A 22,059-nucleotide genomic window follows, 5' to 3' on the forward strand; every position below is an offset into this window, starting at 1 on the left:
TCGGTTGTTACCTGTTCTTACCTGTTAACTTACATACTTAAAGCGTACTGTTGAGAAGTTTTGTGTCCCTAAGCTGCAACTTCAAGGCAGTGTCACACCCCTGTTCAGTCCCTTGTTAACTCCAAGCTCCGCCCACCCAATCTCAGGCCAATCAGGACTGCCTCGCAGGCATTATTACTGCACCTGTGCCCACAGCTTGCCCTTTTTGGTTGCACACTGCTGAGCTGTGCAGAGGACTGAGTCTTGTTCCTTTTAGTTTTCCTGCATGTGCGTATCTGACCATGTAAGTGTCTTTTGTATGATTTAAGTTTGACTTAAGTGCTCATATGTTTCAGGTTTGCCATATTTTCTGTTTAGTTATGTACTTTGTTTATTGGTAAACTGAAACTCTGCATTTCTGTTATTTCCTTTGTAGAAACCACATGTGCATACATGCCCTTTTCTTTTGCACACAAATCCTTGCTGACTGTTCAATAAAGACAACTAAAACGGAAGTAACTAGACTAGACCTCTGTTCTTACCGACAGCCCCACTGGCTTCAAGTTAGCTACCTAATCATTCCCTCCTAACTCCTTTTCAAGTACATTTTAGTATCTTCTGAAAGGGAACTACAGGAAAAACACTCACACTTTCACATTACCTCAAAATGATTGGTATGTTCAAAAATCTTTGAGGGATAAATGATCTGAGGATCCTCAAATGTTCATTTTATGTTTGTTTAATCATAAATTCATTTATAATAATTTTGAGTCATTTGTTTTAATTTGTTCTTGTTTAAATCATTTCTGTCATCATTTCATAGATTAATTAATTGATTAGTCATTTGTGTTTTATTATTATTATTTTTCCATTCTTGTTTAGCCTTATGGCTGTGTGGTTTCAAGGGATGTCTGTGTTCATGAGGAGATAAGAGGGAATGTTTATGGAAATTCAAGGTTTATGGGATGTTGTTGTGAAGCAGTTTTTGTCTGAGCACTGAAACCTATGCATCTAAGATTATACAATAAACTCTGCTCCTTTTATCATCACTTTGTCTCCTGCTTCTTCTCTTTTCTCAGTCAACTTCTTGGCTGATAGAAGACTGTTAATCGAGTTCTTGGTATTTTGTGTGCAAGACAAGACACAAAGGTTTTGGGTATTAGGCAATTTTGCTTACTAGTTGTTCTGTTACCACACAAAATGGATCTGGCATCCGGCGCTGAATCTTCAAATGAAATCTACTGAAAGCTGAAAAATGAAGGAATATTTAAAGTGTCTAAAACTGAGAACAAAGTGAAGCTGAATGTGATTTATATCATATAATTAAATTATTTTGCCGCTTTCTTTTGATGTTTCTTATTTAGATATTCATGGAAAATACATAAAATACAAATACAAAATACTTTTTTGATATTGATTTTATTATTGATCCGATATCTGTATTAAAGAGAATGACTCTGAGTCAGTCAGTTTAGGGCAGGCACGCATATAGCACCAGTGGTGGATGAAGTACACAAGTCAAGTACTTGAGTAAAAGTACAGATACGTATAATAAAATATTACTCCAGTAAAAGTAAAAGTGCTCCTCTTTCAATTTTACTCGAGTGAAAGTACAAAAGTACCCAATTTTTTAGGTACTTAAGTAAAGTACTGATAGATTTATTTTGCAGCTTTATATAGGTTACTTCATTGAATTTTATATTAGCACATATTGTTTATAATTGCTCACAATACTTGGGATTTTCCCAAAATAACCACTATATGGAGTCAAAATACATTTTTGTTGTTGATATGGACTATGTTGATGAGAGTGATGTAGTAATATTCACTGTGAAGCTTACACTGCCATGTACCTGAGGGAAAACAGATAATTAAGATTTAAGGAAAATATAATTATATTTTCATAATTATATTTTCCTTTCAAACATTGTCTGTGTAAAAACACCCCTGGCCAAATGCCCCCAGAGGGCATCACTTCCCAATTCCCTAATTACTGTAGTTACCATGTTCTGAACGTCACATCTTTTTCCCTCGGATGTAATCTGTCTAGGTGGTTGAATAAAAATATTTGGACTTTATATCTGAAAATTACCTCATCTTAGCACCAGCAAGCTTCTTAGCTAGACAGTTCGCATCAGCTAACAATATTTACTTATTTTCAATATGGTTATGAATAAACATTCATATCTGTCTACTCTAGCTGATCCAAACAATATAAAAATGTATAATGTTGCTAAACAATACAAAAACAGACGTCACGTAGGGTTACATGCATAGCATTTTAATAAAACTGCTAACCTTACAGCAGCGGGAAATATGAACGTGCATGAGTTATTTTTTTTAAACTGTTATTTAAATTTTTCGTTTTTGACCTAAAACACAGACACTGATCTCCCGGTTCTTACTTGTGAATTCAGTTGACTGGAGACTCGCTCTAAACGGATCATTTGATTCAGTGAGTTGTCGACTCCAGAACAGCTGCAATCGTATCATTCCAATTCGTGAATGAATCGTTTGGTGCGATTGGCGAATCAATTTAACAGGTTCATTGAAAAGAATCAATTTGTTCATGAATCAGACACCGCTTCTGCCTTTCAGAGCATGTGATATATTATAAGGAGTAACGATATGTTTTATGAAATGTAGTGAAGTAAGAAGTACGATCCGTCCCCCTCACTTCGTTATTGCCGCTTCGTTATTGAAAGTTATTTGCAAATAACTTTCTCAGTCGGCCGCAGGAGCACATAAATTGGTCGCTTTTTTTGGCTACAACTTTAATGAATGCATGCTGATTAACTTTAATCATAGTTTATAGTTATATGGTAAGGAAAGTGGTAAACCCTCAACCCGTACAGGTTTTTTTCATCAGTAGTATTATTTTTGGTTTTAAAACCAAATTTTGTTTTTTTCACCTTCGCGCTCGTGCTGATGCGGATAGTGGTGTAAAGCAGGCTCGACATCCGAAGAGATCGCGCTGAATCTCTTTATGTGATCAGTGAATTCTGACTCCTGCTGCAACGCGCGCTTTATAGAGCAGACGCTTTGGAGCAGTGCACAAAATACGCAAAATAACTGAGTTGAAATCGTTTGCTGACAGATTGGTCCCCCCCCAGTTAAAAAATCCTATCTGCGCCCCTGATTTAGGGCTAAACAACATCTGTTGAAATCGTTTGAACTAGTAGCTGTATATGAAGTGATCGCTTGAATGAGTTTGTTTCTGCTGTTGATACTGAAAACGATTCATGTGTTTGTCTCACAGGGTTCAGGTCTGTTTATTCTGACTGGTTGTAAAAATATTTGACATAGTCTGCTTAGATTATTGCCTGTATCTCTCTGTGCTTTCAGATACTCTCAGCACTTTCAGTTGAGAATCACAGCTGCAGACGGAATGATCCTGTAGTCAAACTTTTTAGTTAAGTTTATTCCTCTTCTTTGCAGACTTCACATTTGAATGTTTAATATGTGTATGCTTCTGAGAACAAACATGTGCAAACACTAACGAATGCATATGGACAAAATGCCTAGACACCTGTCTGAACATAAAAATAACCATAACAACAAGCTGAAGTGATCAAAACCAGAGATGAATATGAAGAACCGATCATGTCACCTTCGCCATGCACATATGCTATATAAACTGTTGTAGTCTTTTTATGAAAGGTAGGCATTCTTCATGTTTAATGCCTATCATCAATAAACACTGCTGGAATATAAAATCATTGTTTTGGGTCGAGCTTGATTTGTGAAAACTTTGATAATCGTGTCTGCAGAACGAGGAGTCGATGAGCTGCATTAAGAGCCGCTGCAGGTGCGAACAGGAGTTTCTACTACATTGTCTTTCATTGATTTTCATCAAATCTTCCGTTTAATGTTTTTACCTTTCAACTTTTTCAAGGTCATGGCGTATAAATGTACTAGATAAGGCAAAGTGAATAACAACTAAAAACGACAACAAATGTTTCCTACATGGGACGATCATATTTTTCAGGTTCCGCATCTCGTCTTGTTTCAGACTGATGAATCAGTTTGGCTAGAAATGTTTTCTTGTGTTAGTTCCTCATTTTCTTGTTCTGTATTTGCCGTGTTGCCTGCTCTGCTGCTCTGATTTGTTTTATTTTATTGTTATTATTTTTTATTGTCACTGTAGTTTTAAGTAGGCGGTAACAGTATCAACTTTGGATGACACACATTGTAATTCTGTCACACTTTTTGTTTTGACATTGAAAGTTTTGGGCGGGTTTTTCTGGGGGTGGTGTGTTTTGAAGAGTTTTTGAGCTGGGAATCGTCGACCCCATCTTGTCTGTGTTTTCTCAATCTATTTCACAGACAGGATCACACACATTTCAGCAAGAAACATGACAGAGGACCCGGGTGCTGTGGCTGGTAGGTCACAACTGTCTATTTATCACGCTAAATTTTGCAATAAACACGATGGTTTTATTAAGAATTTGTTTTTTATTAAGCAAATCAAGGAACTAATTATTTCTTAAAAACAGACATGTTGGGCATTAAAGTTATACACACTTTTTATTACGTGTTAACCCTTTAAGTGATATCTCTACCGTACGGATAACTTTGATAGGGAATAAATCTATCAAAAGGAAGAGATGAGAGAGCAATCTTTCCACAGCTGTACTGCCCCATCTCTGTGTCTGCTGTTTCCATGGAGGGAAGAGAATTTCAGGTTTTCAAGTGAGAGCAGCAGTTTACAAACTTCAGTCAGTCACACAGAAGGGAGATTGGTGCTGGTCAGTCATCAGATAACAGGGTCAAACAAGCAATCAACACTGTAAAAACTTTTACTATGATCTACTCAATTTTTTTGGTGAAACATTTTTACACTGAAAAATATTAAGTAAATTTAAAAGTTGTGAAATCATTGAAATATACTTTAAGAATCAAGTAAATGTAACTAAAAAAATTAAGTAGATTCAACTAATTCGATTAATTAATCTTTTAAATAAAATTGAGTAAATATAATTAAAATCTTTATGCAATGTAATAGTAATTCAATAGTAAATCCGAAACAAAAAATTGAGTAGATTTAATTTATATTCTGTATATACAAATATCCTATATTTACTTTTTTTTTTTTTTACTTATATATTTTTAATTGTATTTACCATTGTACTTTACAATAAATATAACAAAATTAAATGACAAACAAAACACAGTATTTTAATTACACTTTTATTTGCCATATTTGACCATAACTGCAATTCAACCATACTTTGCAAATGACAACTTGTTACATAAATTTTAGCCACTGAACTGTGGACACTTACAAACATACAAAATTCATCAATAATAACATTTAAAATCATAGGCATTAACCGTTGCTTGCCAAATTAGACCAAAGATAAAAACATGTCATTAAAGGGTTAGTTCACAAAAAAATAAAATTCTGTCATTAATTACTTACCCTCATGTTGTTCCAAACCCGTAAGACCTCTGGTTCATCATCAAAAGACATATATATTTCTGATGAAATCCAAGAGCTTTCTGATCCTCCATAGACAGCAAAGGTCCTACCCATATCAAGTCACAGAAATGTAGTAAGGACATTATTAAAATAGTCCATGTGACATCAGTGGTTCAACCGTAATTATATGAAGCTACAGGAATACTTTTTGTGCGCAAAGAAAAGTAAAATAACTTTATTTAACTATAATTGAACCACTGATGTCAAATTGACCATTTTATTAATGTCTTTACTGCATTTCTGGGCCTTGAACGTTTCAGTTCCCTTGCTGTCTATCGAGGGCCAGAGAGATCTTGAATTCAATCAAAAATCTCTTTATTTGTGTTCTGAATATGAATAAAGGTCTTAGTGGTTTGGAACAACATGAGGGTGAGTAATTAATGATATAATTTTCATTTTTGGGTGAACTATCTCTTTAACTATAGTTTAACCTGGTATACTTTTTGCAAATGACAACATGTTAAATAAATTGAAATTTTAGCCACTGAACTGTGGATATGCAGACTTGCAAAGAAAAAAAATCATCAAAAATTACTTGACCTTATAAAAATTAAAAGGCCTGAGGCTGAGTACAATTCAATCTGACATTAAAAACAACTACACCAAACCAAAATGCATTTTTACAATTATACAACACGTGGACAATGGAAAATAATATATATATATAATAAGTTATTTTTTTTTCATTATTGAACCTTTGTTGAAAGTTTCAGCAGATCCAACTCCAGAAAAAGGTATATTTAAAGGGTTAGTTCATCCAAAAATGATTATTAGCCCATGATTTACTCACCCTCATGGCATCCTAGGTGTATATGACTTTCTACTTTTAGACAAATCCAATCAGAATTATATTAAACATTGTCTTGGCTCTTCCAAGCTCTGTAATGGCATTGGGTGGGTTGTAGTGTTCAACAGTCCAAACAAAAATCAGATAAAGTGCATCCGTCCATAATAAAAAGTGCCTCACATGAGCCCAATGCCATTATAAAGCTTGGAAGAGCCAGAACAAATTTTAATATAACTCAGATTGGATTTGTTAGAAAGAAGAAAGTCATATACACCTAGGATGCTTTGAGGGTGAATAAATCATGGGCTAATATTTATTTTTGGATGAACTAACCCTTTAAAGTTCTTGGGGTATCACAGGTCCAAGGCACATGCCAATCCCACAAGACAGGAGCAGGCTCTGCTAAGATCACGGAGTTGGTTGAGGACAGCTGATTCCTCTTGAACATCAATAGGTGGATCAGCAACATCCTGAAGACACAAATATAAAGAATAGCAGGTTAGAGCTAATATTACATAAAATAGATAAAGATAAAATACATAAAATAATTTATTAATCAATTATTATTTTGACCTAACCCTTTTCTTTATCTAAAGGCTGAAACATGAGGTTTACCATTTTATGAAACCTTATTAAAGATTTTTTTTTTTTTAACATTTCATATATGCTGAAACATTATATTTTCACATATACTGAAACATTATAGAAAACTGCTCTTACCTCCTGCCTTGTGTTGTTATTTAGATGTTTTTGGACCATGATGTCAGTGCTGTAAAACAAATGTTTTGACCATGAGATTTATAGATTTACACTTCAAATTAATAACAGTAGGGTAGTGGTTGACTGCCCCTTTAAAAATTAGCCAGTGTTACTACAAAAAAAAAACAAACAAAAACAAAACAAAACAAAAAAAACACATTAATCTCTCCATATATCTCTTATCCATGATATTTGTAGTAAAACTGACCAATACAAATAGTAATCAAGCTGCCAAAAACATGGTTAACTTAATACATTTTACTACAATAAAACCATGGTTGATTTTGCGCGATAATTTCTTCACTACGTTATGCCTCCGCCATCTGACTGATTCTGGGTGATGTTTCAGCGGTGCTTTGGTACAAATGCGAGCAGGGGCTCCCGGAAAACTTTGCACCGAGTTTACAGTTGTAATTACGAGTTATACAAAGAGACGTTACGTTAGCTTTTCACACACAGTAATGTTGTAGTTTTTGGCTATTTCGACATGGTGTGAGAACTCACCCAGAGCGACGGCCGATAAATAAAGGTTTATTTCAACCGGCCACTGACGCTGTTTTCTACAACTACTCACACGTATATGCTCATCACACAAGTGAATAACAATGACGAAACCAACTCGGCGGTTAACGTTAAACAGTAATACGGAAACTCCCCCTCATACACGGGCAGGCTATGCTGCTTTAAAATAGGAAATTTTACATACATTTCAAATTGCTGAGGTGTATTAACCGTATTTTAGCTGAATATTTGGTGGTTTGAAAAAAAACTACAAAGCCACAGTGATTCTAGAAAAGCTTGCGTTGTTAACGTTACCACAGAACAGCATGGCTGCAACAGCATTGTAAAATTACACCGAACGTTTTGCGTGCCTGGAAACACAGCCAATATTTCATTAACTGTTAATACTGACTTACCTGCATTTTTAAAGGAGTCTTAAGGTGGTTTAAGCCTCAGTTTTCTTGTGACCAGCAAGCAGATTTCCCGTTGTTGACCGCGGTCGTTGTGTCCACGTGATCACGATAGCCGCGAAACTTACTCAATTTCTTAAGTTGATGCAAAATACAAAAGAAATTGATAGAAAATAAGCAGTAATTTCTGTTTATAAAACTTACAAATTTTATTGCAACTTTCTCAAATATTTTCATTTAAATGTACCAAAAACATTAAGGACATGTGAACAATATAATTTGTTAGTTAAATGCTTAATTTTTTTATTAAAACATACTTAAGCAGAACAAGTAAATTAGAGATAAAATAAACTGTGGATTTTTACTTATTCATTTTGGTAAGCCCAAATCAAATAATCTCTTTAATGATACTCAGAGATTTTATTAAGTTAATACAAGTTTTTATTTTTGTGATATTTACAAAGCCACAGAATTATTTTTTACAGAAGCAGGGATGAAACCATAAAGTTGCTGTGAATAGGGTAGAGGGTAAAGAACAGAAATATAACAAAATATATGAGAAATGCAGAAATGTTCATTTATAAAAAATTATCCAAATCATGCGTGACAGTATGCGTGACCCATGGTACAGCATATATATTGCCATACGGATATATATATTTTACAGACACTTAAAATATATTTTTTTTAACTTTGTGGACCCTGAAGGTTATGAGATGTATCTAAGATACTAATAAAGTTAAATGAATGTTTATTATTACAAAATAACTCATGAAATAGTTCTTTGCAGTTAAATCGAGATTTACGGTAGTTTTATAAAAAAAAACATACATTGAAAAAAAAGTGCATGAGGCTATTTAGATGTTTACTAATAAGAATTTAATGTTAAATATTTTTTTTCTTTAGCTCCTTTTAGGAGTGAAAGTTAAAGGGTTAACCGTTTAATTTCTAAACAACATTATATGTGTATTTGCTTTTGAGTTGAAAAAATAATTTATTTAAAAAATATATTTAGGCCTAGTACAATCTTTCAGTTTCACTTTTATGGTACACATGGGCGTCGCTAGCCATTTTTCGGGGGGCTATAGCCCCTATAAAATTTTGCGATTAGCTCCATAAACTTTACACGAATTCGTGGTCACCTGGTCCCCTTTAAATTTTATATGAAAATTGCGGCAGACTAAAATCTGCTCCTCCTCGTCTTTCTTTCAGCGCGCACAGCGAAAAACAAAGGACAAGGTCTGTGTTTATCGATAGACTGTTATAATATCTGCATCTGTTCAGTTTAAATGCAGTATATAAAATATCACGGGGGAGCAATCGGTTCATCATCTACTGTAGCCTACGTTTTCGCTGTGTTCACTCCTCATCACACCACAGCTGTTTCCTCCAGCGAAAATGAAGCACAGAAACACATACTTTATAAAACGATCATGTTGCCATTTTCATTAGAGGTTTGCATACTTCAGCTAAGAAAAGAGACCAGAAAGACAGCATTTGACTTATTCAGTAATCAAATGTTATACCTATCTATACAATACAGTGGAATATTGCAATAACACCCCTGTTAGTCAAACATTTTTTGTTATATGTGACCCTGGACCACAAAACCAGTCATAAGTGTCAATTTTTCGAAATTGAGCTTTATACATCATCTGAAAGCTGAATAAATAAGCTTTCCATCGATGTATGGTTTGTTAGGATAGGACAATATTTGGCCGAGATAAAACTATTTCAGTATATGGAATCTGATGGTCCAAAAAAATCAAAATATTGAGAAAATAGCCTTTAAAATTTTCCAAATTAAGTTCTTTGCAATGCATATTACTAATCAAAATTAAGTTTTGATATATTTACAGTAGGAAATTTACAAAATAACTTCATGGAACATGATCTTTACTTAATTTCCTAATGATTTTTGGCATAAAAGAAAAATCTATAATTTTGACCCATACAATGTATTTTTGGCTATTGCTACAAATATACCCCAGCGACTTAAGACTGGTTTTGTGGTCCAGGGTCACATATATAATGTATATAATAAATATATATAATATATTTTTTGTTATTATACCCTCACTGGGGGCTGAGCCCCCTAAAATGAAAATCTTAGAATCGCCCCTGATGGATTCGTTCAAAAATGCTAATGCAGTAATGAAACGTTCAGTATTTATGAGTGAGTCACTGAATCTTGTAATAAAATCATTTTTGCAACTCCTTCAAATTCCTCACTCACTCATTTATCCATTTGAGAAGGACAAATTCTCATTATTTGTGTATATAGTTTCCACTCGCATGGATTTTTTCCACACTGTAATACATTATATGATAAATAGGCCTATATTATATTATATGAACTAACATTGTGATGTTTGTGTGTTCTCTAAGCTACAACATCAGACTACAGTGAATACTATGACAACAGTAACGATTATGGATCATCATGCAATGATGGCAACCCCAAGCCCTTCATTAGGGTTTTCTTTCCCATCCTGTACAGCACGGCTTTCATTGTGGGTTTGATCGGAAACGCTCTGGTCCTGTGGGTCCTGATCAGAAACCGTCAAAGATCCAGTCTGACAGACGTGTGTTTCCTCAACCTCGCCCTTTGTGACCTGCTCTTTGTGGCGTCGCTCCCTTTCTGGGCTCACAGTGCTGCGCAGGAGTGGGTTTTTGGCACATTCGCGTGTCACGCCGTAAGCGGTCTCGTCATGATGGGTCTCTACGGCAGCGTCTTCTTCATGGTGCTCATGACACTGGATCGCTACGTCATCATGGTCTACAAACGCAGTATCTGTTCCAGACGCCGTGCAAAAATAGCTCTGGCCTTATTTGTGTGGATGCTCAGCCTGTTTGTGTCCCTCCCTAATATTGTTTTTGCTAAAGTGAAAAATGAGAATAACATCATAACTTGTGGAACTGAATTTCCTGACAGTTCAGGTTGGACATTTATGTACCTGAACGTCCTGAGCTTGATTCTCCCTCTGATTATTGTGAGCTTTTGCTTTTGCCGGATCATCAGCATTAAATCAGAGGAAAAGCACGGCGTCATCAGACTCCTCGTGGCTGTGCTGGCCGTTTATTTCCTCTTCTGGACTCCGTACAACGTCGTCATGTTCTTCAAGTTCCTGCAGATGAAGGGCTTTTTTGGTACCTGCGAGTGGCATGTTGATCTGAGTTTGGCCATGCCGTTTGTGGAAGCGATCGCATTAAGCCACTGCTGCCTCAATCCCATCATCTACACCTGTGTCGGACAGAAGTTCAGAAGAGCAGTCCTTACAGGCCCAAAAGAGCAGTTTCCATCAACCTGCTCTCCACAGTCACCTGATTATTCCTCCACACTGATCGCATAGAGAGAACATATTCCTCCAGAAAGAGGCTTCAATTTTTTCAGTCAGTATGTTCCCTTTGTAAACAAACATACATTGACTTCAATTGTCTTCAGTGTTGGGGGTAAAGCATCACAAGCAATGTGAGTTACGTAATCTGATTACTTTTTTAAAGTAACTTCTAAAGTAATATGTTACTCTTTAATTTACATTAAAATATCTGATTTACTTTTTCAAATAAGTAACAGTAGTTTCTGTTTTCCCATGTATTGACTGACAGCTCTCGTGAGAGAAATGTTGAGAGAAATCAGGAGTAAGTGCAGAGGTGTTGTTGTAGGTGTAAATGTCAACATGCATTTACTCATTTCACTTACATAAAAACAGATTTAGTATTCCTCAAAATGACCTCAAACTCAGATTATGACACAAACCTGCAATAATTAAATGTTAAAAAACAAACAAGCACCTCCAATACCAGATGAGAAAAAGTAACACAATATGTTTGTTTGTTTGTTTGTTTTGTTCTGGTTATCTTTGTTGTGTCTTTTGACACTTTTGTTAATAATGAATGTGAAGCAGGAGTTGAATGCAGAAGTTGAAGCTGTATATTGCATGCATATCGCTCATATTTTAGATTTGCAAATGATACAAAAAAACGATTTCATCAGAAGCTTTAAATAAACTCACTGTTAGTATTTGCTTTTAAGACTTTTTATTATGTGGCTTATCAAATAATATTTTTTCTTTACTTAAATTTCATTGTCCTAGTGGTATTAATTACACTCTCAGAAAAAAAAGGAACAGAAGCTCAGACTATTTTTACCCCAAAATGGAGAATTTTATTACTTAAAGCGTACATTTTAGTATCTTCTGACAGGGCACCACCACAGTAACCACAGTAGCTTTTACCTTTTTTTTTTTGAGTGTGTTTGATAGAGCTACAGGAAATTGATTTAGATCTGCAAATTGACAGGAAAAACATTCACACTTTTTTACATTACCTCAAAACGATTGGTATGTTCAAAAATCCTTGAGGTTAAAGGATCTGAGGATCCTCAAATGTTCATTTTATTTTTCTGTTTATATTATTAAATTATTCATGTATAATAATTTTGAGTCATTTGTTTTAATTTTTTGTTTAAATCATTTATGTCCTCATTTCATTGATTTCAAGGTTTATGGGATGTTGTTGTGAAACAGTTTTTGTCTGAGCACTGAAACCTATGCATCTAAGATTATACAATAAACTCTGCTCCTTTTATCATCATTTTGTCTCCTGCTTCTTCTCTTTTCTCAGTCAACTTCTTGGCTGATAGAAGACTGTTAATCGAGTTCTTGGTATTTTGTGTGCCAGACAAGACGCAAAGGTTTTGGGTATTAGGCAATTTTGATTACTAGTTGCTTACAAAATGGATATTTTCTGGTGTCCGGTGCTGGATCTTAATGATCTGGTGTGATCTAACATTTTGCTGTCGTAGTTTTCCCCATAAGAGCAGATGACACCAGGTCAGATGAGACCATTATGGAGGGTTCAGAAGTTAAGCTAGATGACAGTTATTTTGACAAAAAGTTGGCAAGAGCTTTTTAAGATCAATAATTAATGAAATATTTATAGTATAAATATGTATATGCTATATTTATACTTATATCTGTTAATAAATTTGGGTAATCTCAATCCTGCACCCATTGTTTTATCATCTTAAGAAACAACAGCTGAGTGGGAAATGACCCAGATATCAAGATACAGTTCCACTGAAACAATGTTAAGTTGATGTGTCAATGCTAACTGCTCTGAATTAATGTTGTAAAGTGATGTTAGTTTCATATCACACTTGCACCCGCAATTTATGTTGAATCAAAATTGAGATTTCAACAACAAAACCCACTGAATTAATATTACACTATGATTGATCCTGCATCACTGCTGTTGAATCAACACTGAAATGAACAAAGATATTTAATGGTAAAATTGCTGAGTCAACATTACACTATGATTTATTCCACATCACTGATGTTCAACTGATATGAAAATTTCCTAAAAATATTCTTCAATCATTGTTAATTTAATGTTGGTTCTAAACCACTTTGAAAATACAACTAAAATGTCAACAATGTCAGAAAATAATGTTGCCATCTGATGTTCCAAGGTAATGTTGAAACAATATTAATATTTCTGACCGTTTCAAAGTTTAGGGAAAACCTTTTCAAACATCAGTGACGCCTTTCCAGCAGTTGAGTAAGTTCTATTTTACAGTTTAACACAATCAATGATAAAAAGAATAAAAAGTGGGACAAAAGCATTACAACCTTTAAAAAATAACATCACTGAAGTCTGATGTTATTTTAGCAAGTGGTCCAGCAAGTATTCAGAATCTGGCTTGTATCAGTCTACTGCCTCTTTTCCTTTCTTTTTTATTATTATTTTTTCCCCCCATTTAATCAGGCAGCAGGGCACAAGACACAGGACAGCACCAAGTCCCAGGTCAGGTGATGATCCTGTTGACTACAACTCAAAGCATTATCAATGTCATCATTATCAGGAGATGCTTCTCATTTCTTTAATTATCCATACTCGTCTGCCTTCACTCCTACCAAAGGAAAGAAGGAAAGGTGCTCTTGTAATCTGTGGGATGTCAGGAAAGAACCACACAAGGCGGGACCAACACCCCGACCGTAACACTCTGCAAGCACTGAGTATAGATGCAACTCATGGACAATGTAAAGTATAATATTCTTGCTTACATTCATGTCCCTTACACACACACACACAACTGTCAAATGTTGTTGGAACTTTATCTGGTTATCTGGCTATCATCTTGTCTCAGACTGTGAGAAAGAGTGATTTGATCAGTTTTCTTCAGTTTGTTGGGCTCAGGGCTGACACTACTGTGCTTGTGCTACAGGGGAAATATTTTGTGTTGGTTATATGACATCAGTGTTGGGCAAGTTACTTCCAAAGTGTAGTACATTATATATTACTACTTACTGTATTTTGAAAGTAATTAGTTACATTGCAATATTACTGTCTCTGAATTGTAATGCGTTACATTACTTTTAAGTTACTTTTGAGTTACTTTCTCCAAAATATCCACAGAAGTATGACTAGGCATTATAAAATGTCAAATGTAGTTTTTTGCTGCTAATTCTACATCCTTTGGAGGGTAATGTGGTAGGTCTATATAGCATAAAATGATAAAATCATAGATAAAACTCAAGTGGTTTTCCTGTAGACAGTGTTGGGGAGGGTTATTTTTAAAAGTAATGTATTACAATATTACGTTACATAAAAATCTAACTAATTGCATTAATTATTTACTCTTTATGGAAAGTAATTTATTACAATAGTGTTGTATTTCTTTTTGTTTTGGGCTGGGCTTGCTTATTTGTTTTTTTGTTTTAGTATCCCCAAAAACCCCAAAAGTTATATTTTTGGCAACTGTGAAGGCTCTTTCACACCAAAAGTGAATGAAGTGTATGACTTATTGGAAAAAGCAATTCAGATATTTTGTTGTAAATTTAAAAGTAGTTACCCTGAAAAAAGTAATCTGATTATATTACTTTTAATTCAACACTGCCCAAAGATGTCTTAAAGGTACAGAAAGGACCCATTTGATTGTGAGCCTCAGTGGAAAAGTGGAAAATGTCATATAATAGTTTCTCAGTTTTCATTTCGTGATGCTCAGTAAATCACACCTAGGCACCTTGTTTAAATATTCCTTCATTTCTCAGCTTACAGTAGACTTTATCTGAAACTTTACTCTTTATGTTCATTCAAAACATATAATATTTGCTTTGATGATGTGTATTGTTGTTACGTTTCAGGCAAAATAAAGAAGATAAACAGTCTATTTTACTGCATTAAATTAGATTCCAACAATAAAGATGTAGGTAATTCAAATGCACGACACACAAATAATACAAATACAGTGTTCCCGTGGGTCCTTAAAAAGTCTTAAATTTAGTTGGATCAAATTTAAGGTCATAAAAAGTCTTAAATTCTTAATTATGATTAAGAGGTCTTAAATTTTAGGCACAGGAAGTCCAGAATTGCGATACAGCTTAGTGTGACGATTAAACCCGTTGTTTTGAGTAGGGTATTCTTACAACACAGGAGGCTGTTAGTTTCAGGACCACATGTAGTTTTTTTTGTTTGTTTGTTTTTTAAATTTGTTTATTTGTCGAATGTATTAACATCTCATACTATTTATTGCACTTGCTATTTAATTCTGTATATCATTTTTTTAAGGAAATATTGTATGTAGTATGTAGTAATTATTATCCTAAACAACTCCTTATCCTAAACTTACCCCTAGGTAACCTCTTGAAATATTTAACCTAATTTATTTCAACATATTCTAGACTTCAGTACATTAGCCACAGTGCTGATTTGTGAGCCACTTAACAAAGTGCAGTAAACAGTAAAACAATTGTGGTACAAATTAGTGTTTATTAGTACTTTAATAAATATAAAATTAGTTTCCATGGATCTAGTCTTCTCTGCTGGAATGAATTTGCTAGCTGGCACTGGCTCAAAAAACAGGGTCCTAGAAATGCGGTCCTAGAACTGCAGCCTCCGGCATTGCTGGAACATAGTATTGGGGTTGTTTTTGTTCAGACCAAAGTGAAAAGCGACCCATGTTTTTACCCTGCAAACGTACAGCTGTAAATGTGAACTGGTGGATTATTAAGAAGAATGTCCTTTATCATACAAATCTGAACACTTACATGTATTTGTATGTTTTTTTTTTTAATTAGTATAATAATTAATTGATAATAATTGTTTAAATAATAAAGTAATATTTTTGACCCATTATTATTATTATTATTATTATTATGATTATGATTATTATTATTATTATTTAAAAAATGCTACTTTAGAGAAATGTGAAGTGTATCATTTTATAAAACCTTTTGTTTTTGTGAAAAATCTGAACTGTAAATCAGTTTTTACAGAAGTTTACAGTCATTTTACAGTTTAATATTTAACCATAAACATTGCCCTATATGGTATTAATTTTATTTGTGCATGTCTTAAAAAAGGTCTTGAAAAGTCTTAAATTTGAGCTTTAAAATCCTGCAGCAACCCTGACTTAAGATAATAAAAATATTTAAAAAAAAAAAAAAAAAAAAAAATTTAAATACCTTAAAATATTTAAAAGAAATACATACAAATCAAGAGCATGTTATCACACTTAACATTACAACATTGCAGATAAATGACAACGTAAAAAAAAAAAAAAGATTAATCCTTTTGTTGGTTTACTTATTTTAACAAATAAAACACCCAACAGTGAACTCAAAGTAAATGATTAATTACTGTTTTGTTGTTGTTGTTGTTTTTTTGTTTTTTGTTTTTTTTTTTTTGGTATAAAATGCTTCCCAACTGCACTCCTCAAGTACAACTCTGTTGCTGCCGGGAAGTTGGTCATCACTGCATCTGCCAAATAAGAAAAAAATGCCATAACAAAAGCTTTTCTGACACAATTTTTACGTTAATTTCACTAATTGTGACAGAGAGTCACTCTCTTTTACTTGGATTGAGGTGAGATTGAGGTGGTTAACAATTGCAGACAAAGTTTGACATTTTAAAATGACCAGTAAAGGAATTATTTTTTACATTTTTTAAATTTGCACTGTAGATTATTAAGTACTGACACCACAATGTTTGATTAATGTGGCACATTTTGAAGACTTTACCTTTCCAGCTTCCTTCTGGCACTGTCTTTGAGATTTCTTCATTCAATTACTTCTTTGACACCTGAATAACACATGCCAATGTCAGGCAGGTAGTGTTATATGTGTCAGTGTAAAAGTGTCCAAAATTGTCTGGCACAACTAATTTCATATCAACACAGTGATGCTGCTGTAACTAAAATGTAGCCCAGTACACACATTAACCTTAAATGTACATGGAATAATTATTCACCCCTACCGTTTTTATTACATTATGTCTTCTGATTGTACCGGTTAGGTTTTAATGCTGCATTGCACATCTGAGCTATTTGCACTATTTTAATACTGCTGCAAACTTTTTATAATTGAACATTTTATATTGCAATTTGAAATAATTTGTATTTTTGAGCTTTAGTATCAATTTGAAAGTTATTTGTATTGTACAATAACAAAGATACTCTATTCAGTTGGCTCATGCTTTCTCTGTCATAAATTCAATATAATGGTTAAAATAAATGACTGAATTTGTCAAAGATGAGAGCTCTAGTGAGAAAATGTTGTTTTGGAGAGATTTTTTTACACCATTGCTGCCCGGATCTCCTCTTTTTCCAACAGTTTTCCAGATGTAGAAACTCCTCCTCAGTTTGTCCAATTCTTCTGAATGTGTGTTCACTGTATAAATTAATGTAGATTAATCTTTGTCAAAGCTGTTTGTTCTGTTGTTTGCTCTTTCGCCTCTTCTTGCACTGTTTTAAAATCGCGCGAGTAAACATAAAAATGAACTTTCACTATAGCATCTATTAAATGAATCCTCTGATCGCATGTTGTACTGTGGGGCCTAATTTAGTCCATAGGGATCACTATCATCATGATCTGCTCCCTTCACTAAAATGTCACAAATGAAGTATAGATAAACAATGAACACATATACTTACAAGACCAAGCAGGAAAGTCCTTTATCGTTTGTTGTTTGTCCGTTGATTTCCCACAGGTAAACTTAGTGTTCTCCCGTGTAAAAACTAAATTCAAAACGGCGGAAATATCGCGGGATCTTGCAGCAGTGATCTCTACTAACTTTCAAGTCTCGTGTTGTCAGTAGTCCTGTCTCAGTAGGGCGACAATTGTCATCTAGCGGTTGTGAACTGTAATTGCATATTTTATTATAAATTGAAAGAGAGTCAAATTATATCGTATAATGTGTATGAATGTGACATTTAACAGCCTGTGGAATGCATGACATCATATTATTAAATGTAATTAAACTTTTGAAACAGTTAAATTAGCATTATTTTGGCAGAATTAATAATACTATATTTAATAATGCTATAAAATAAAGAAATAACATATAAAATAATGCTAATTTAAATGTTTGTGCTATTTTGACCATGCTCATCGCTGGTCTGATATTGGTCTGTAGCCGAGCTGTTAAAATGAGACACGGATTGCCTCGATTTCGCCGGTTGGGCTAAAAGCAGATTACACATAGTCCATCCAACTCAGAGCTAAAACATGGCTACATATACACTACCGTTCAAAAGTTCGGGGTCAGTAAGACTTGTAATAGTCTTTAAAGAAGTCTCTTATGCTCATCAAGGCTGCATTTATTTGATTAAAAATATAGAAAAAACGTAATATTGCAAAATGTTTTTACAATATAAAATAATGTTTTTTATTTTAACATACTTTAAAATAGAATTTATTCCTGTGATAAAAAGCTGAATTTTTATCAGCTGTTACTCCAGTCTTAAGTGTCACATGATCCTTCAGAAATCATTCTAATATGCGGATTTATTATTAGAATGATCAATGTTGGATAATATCAACAGTTGTGCTAACAAATATTTTTTGGAACCTGTGATTTTTTTTTTCAGGATTCTTTCATGAATAACAAGTTTAAAAAGTACAGTGTTTATTCAAAATATAAATATTTTATAACGTAATATGTTATAATGTAAATTATTTATTATTAACTTTTAATAAACTTTTAATTATTAACTTAATACATCCTTGGTGAATAAAAGTATTCATTTCTAAAAAAAAAAAAAAAAGAAAAAAGAAAAAAGAAAAGAAACAATAAAAATGTACTGACCCCAAACTTTTGAACGGTAGTGTATATCATATCATGAAATGACACTGACATCTTAGTAGATATTACTGACACTGCAAACATGATGGTATATCAACCATCTCATGCACTGCCAAACACTACAATCAATCAGATCTGACTATGAGTCGGCTACAAATATCCGGTCTGACTACGAGCTCAATCTTGTCTACAAACAGGCTACACATAAAACAAATGAAATCAAACAGATTGTAAACGCTGTTCACTTTGCTTACGTGATGGAATATCATACATCTCTCTAGTTATTTTGCCAAAACAATGACTTGTATCCAACTTCAAGGTTTTTGGGCTAGAAGGGGGTCACACATAGCCGGACTATATCGGGTCTATAGTGAACGGAGACGGTGAAATGACGGCTATTGCTGGCTGGGTTGTATGTACAGTGACGCTGATCCTCTTCCACCAGGAGGTGGCGACAACTGCCCGTTTAAAAACAGTAATTAACATGTCATTAAATCATTCAGGAGATTCCAATAGTCAAACAAGTCTTAATGAAATGAGACACTGACTCCTTCATTTAATGTTTTTTTTTTTGTTTTGTTTTGTTTTTGTTTTTTGTTTAAATGAATATATGTTTTTAAAAGACTTAACCAATGAACATTTTGTCAGAACCACTAGTAAATTACGTTACTTTGTTTAGTTTTCTTCTTTTTTTCTCCAGAATCATGAGAATCATGGTCTCCAATTTATTAAAAACAACTAGGATTCTCAATTTATCCTGAATCATGAAGCTCTTGTTTAAATGTTATTCATTACTGCATGAAAAGATTAAAAGTTTAAAGATCTTGTCTCGTTCTTGTGAACCCAGTCTCGTGTCTCGTGTCTCATCTCGTCTCATGGGGTCAGTGTCTCGTCACACCCCTGGTTGTTAGTGATGAGGCTGGGCAAAGTAGGGCAAACAATAAAAAAAGCTTTGTTTAAAAGGTTAAAAAGACTAATTTATCCAGATGTACCAAAGTACACACGCATTTCATACTTGTTAATGAAATGCATTTACATTTTGAGGTTGTAAAAGTTTTGTGGTATTGTGGATGATTTTTTAACTCAACGGTGTTGTAGAAATACATTTTCCACAATAAACAATATATTGTTGTATTTTAAATATTAATTTTCGCTGTGTTAAATGGAAGAGTCAATAAAAGTCATTACTCAAGTTATTTGAGTTTGTTGCCTTTTTTTGCCACAAAATTAAGTTTTGAGCCAGATGATTTTAAGTATTGTATAATTAAAGTGTTTGAATTAAATGTTAAGTAATTTTGAGTTAAGTAATATTAATACTTTTTGAGTTTATATAACTTAATTTTTGTAAGTATTGTTAACTTAATACAATGGCACAAATGGTTAAAAACTCATAATAATAAATCATAATAACTTAAAATATTTGAGCAGACTTAATGAAAACTTTTAACTAAACTATAATCAGTAGTATGTAATAGAAATATTTAACTCCTGAAAACATATTATTTTTAAGTTAATTTACTCAAAAAAAAATTAGGCAATCGGTTGTTACCTGTTCTTACCTGTTAACTTACATACTTAAAGTGTACATATTAGTATCTTCTGAAAGGGCACCACCCCAGTAACAGCTTTTACCTTTTTTTGAGTGTGTTTGATAAAGCTACAGGAAACTGATTTAGATCTGCAAATTAATATAGCTACAGGAAAAACACTCACACTTTCACATTACCTCAAAATGATTGGCATGTTCAAAAATCTTTGAGGTTAAAGGATCTGAGGAATCCTCAAATGTTCATTTTATTTTTCTGTTTAATCATCAATTCATTTATAATAATTTTAAGTCATTTGTTTTTATTTGTTTGTTCTTGTTTAAATCATGTATTGCCTCATTTCATAGATTAATTAATTGATTAGTCATTTGTGTTTTATTATTATTATTTTTCCATTCTTGTTTAGCCTTATGGCTGTGTGGTTTCAAGGGATATTTGTGTTCATGAGGAGATGTTCAAAGAATGTTTATGGAAATTCAAGGTTTATGGGATGTTGTTGTGAAGCAGTTTTTGTCTGAGCACTGAAACCTATGCAAATAAGATTATACAATAAACTCTGCTCCTTTTATCATCACTTTGTCTCCTGCTTCTTCTCTTTTCTCAGTCAACTTCTTGGCTGATAGAAGACTGTTAATCGAGTTCTTGGTATTTTGTGTGCCAGACAAGACACAAAGGTTTTGGGTATTAGGCAATTTTGCTTACTAGTTGTTCTGTTACCACACAAAATGGATATTTTCTGACAGGATCTGGCGTCCAGCACTGAATCTTCAAATGAAATCTACTGAAAGCTGAAAAATGAAGGAATATTTAATTGTATTTAAAGTGTCTAAAACGGAGAACAATGTGAAGCTGAATGTGATTTATATCTAAATATATTATTAAATATCCACGCGGTCATATTATAATTATTAAACTATTTTTCAGCTTACTTCTGATGTTTCTTATTTAGATATTCATGGAAAATACATCGGATGTCTTTTTTTCATTATTGATCCGACATCTGTATTAGAGAGAATGACTTTGAGTCATTAGTTAATTTAGAGCTAAACAACATCTGTTGAAATCGTTTGAACTAGTAGCTGTATATGAAGTGATCGCTTGAATGAGTTTGTTTCTGCTGTTGATACTGAAAACGATTCATGTGTTTGTCTCACAGGGTTCAGGTCTGTTTATTCTGACTGGTTGTAAAAATATTTGACATAGTCTGCTTAGATTATTGCCTGTATCTCTCTGTGCTTTCAGATACTCTCAGCACTTTCAGTTGAGAATCACAGCTGCAGACGGAATGATCCTGTAGTCAAACTTTTAAGTTTATTCCTCTTCTTTGCAGACTTCACATTTGAATGTTTAATATGTGTATGCTTCTGAGAACAAACATGTGCAAACACTAACAAATGCATATGGACAAGATGCCTAGACACCTGTCTGAACATAAAAATAACCATAACAACAAGCTGAAGTGATCAAAACCAGAGATGAATATGAAGAACCGATCATGTCACCTTC

At 33.5% G+C, this 22,059-nt stretch overlaps 2 protein-coding genes and 1 long non-coding RNA gene across 4 annotated transcripts in view; 2 read left to right on the forward strand and 1 right to left on the reverse strand.

Moving 5' to 3' along the window:
- LOC127173547 (C-C chemokine receptor type 2-like) overlaps positions 1-22,059 on the forward strand; it is a 47,807-nt gene that overhangs the window by 10,111 nt on the left and 15,637 nt on the right. The gene's annotated exons all lie outside the window — the stretch shown is intronic.
- LOC127173530 (C-C chemokine receptor type 2-like) overlaps positions 4,080-22,059 on the forward strand; it is a 37,822-nt gene continuing 19,842 nt past the window's right edge. Inside the window, exons 1-2 of one of the 2 annotated variants that reach the window (XR_007828781.1) lie at positions 4,080-4,362; positions 10,307-12,753. Coding sequence is in view for 1 of the 2 variants with exons in the window: in XM_051123457.1 (XP_050979414.1) it covers positions 4,335-4,362; positions 10,307-11,271 (993 nt within the window). In the remaining variant the exon portion in view is untranslated. Of the gene's footprint in view, positions 4,363-10,306; positions 12,797-22,059 lie in introns of those variants that run through there. The other variant, XM_051123457.1, reaches the window with a different exon arrangement.
- On the reverse strand, positions 12,978-17,968 carry LOC127173831 (uncharacterized). The gene is made up of 3 exons (XR_007828808.1): positions 17,856-17,968; positions 16,945-17,005; positions 12,978-16,684 (listed from the first exon to the last, which is right to left on the reverse strand). It is a non-coding gene; the product is annotated as an uncharacterized LOC127173831 (long non-coding RNA).

This window comes from Labeo rohita, chromosome 2, assembly GCF_022985175.1.
Source record: "Labeo rohita strain BAU-BD-2019 chromosome 2, IGBB_LRoh.1.0, whole genome shotgun sequence".
Taxonomy (NCBI): Eukaryota; Metazoa; Chordata; class Actinopteri; order Cypriniformes; family Cyprinidae; genus Labeo; species Labeo rohita.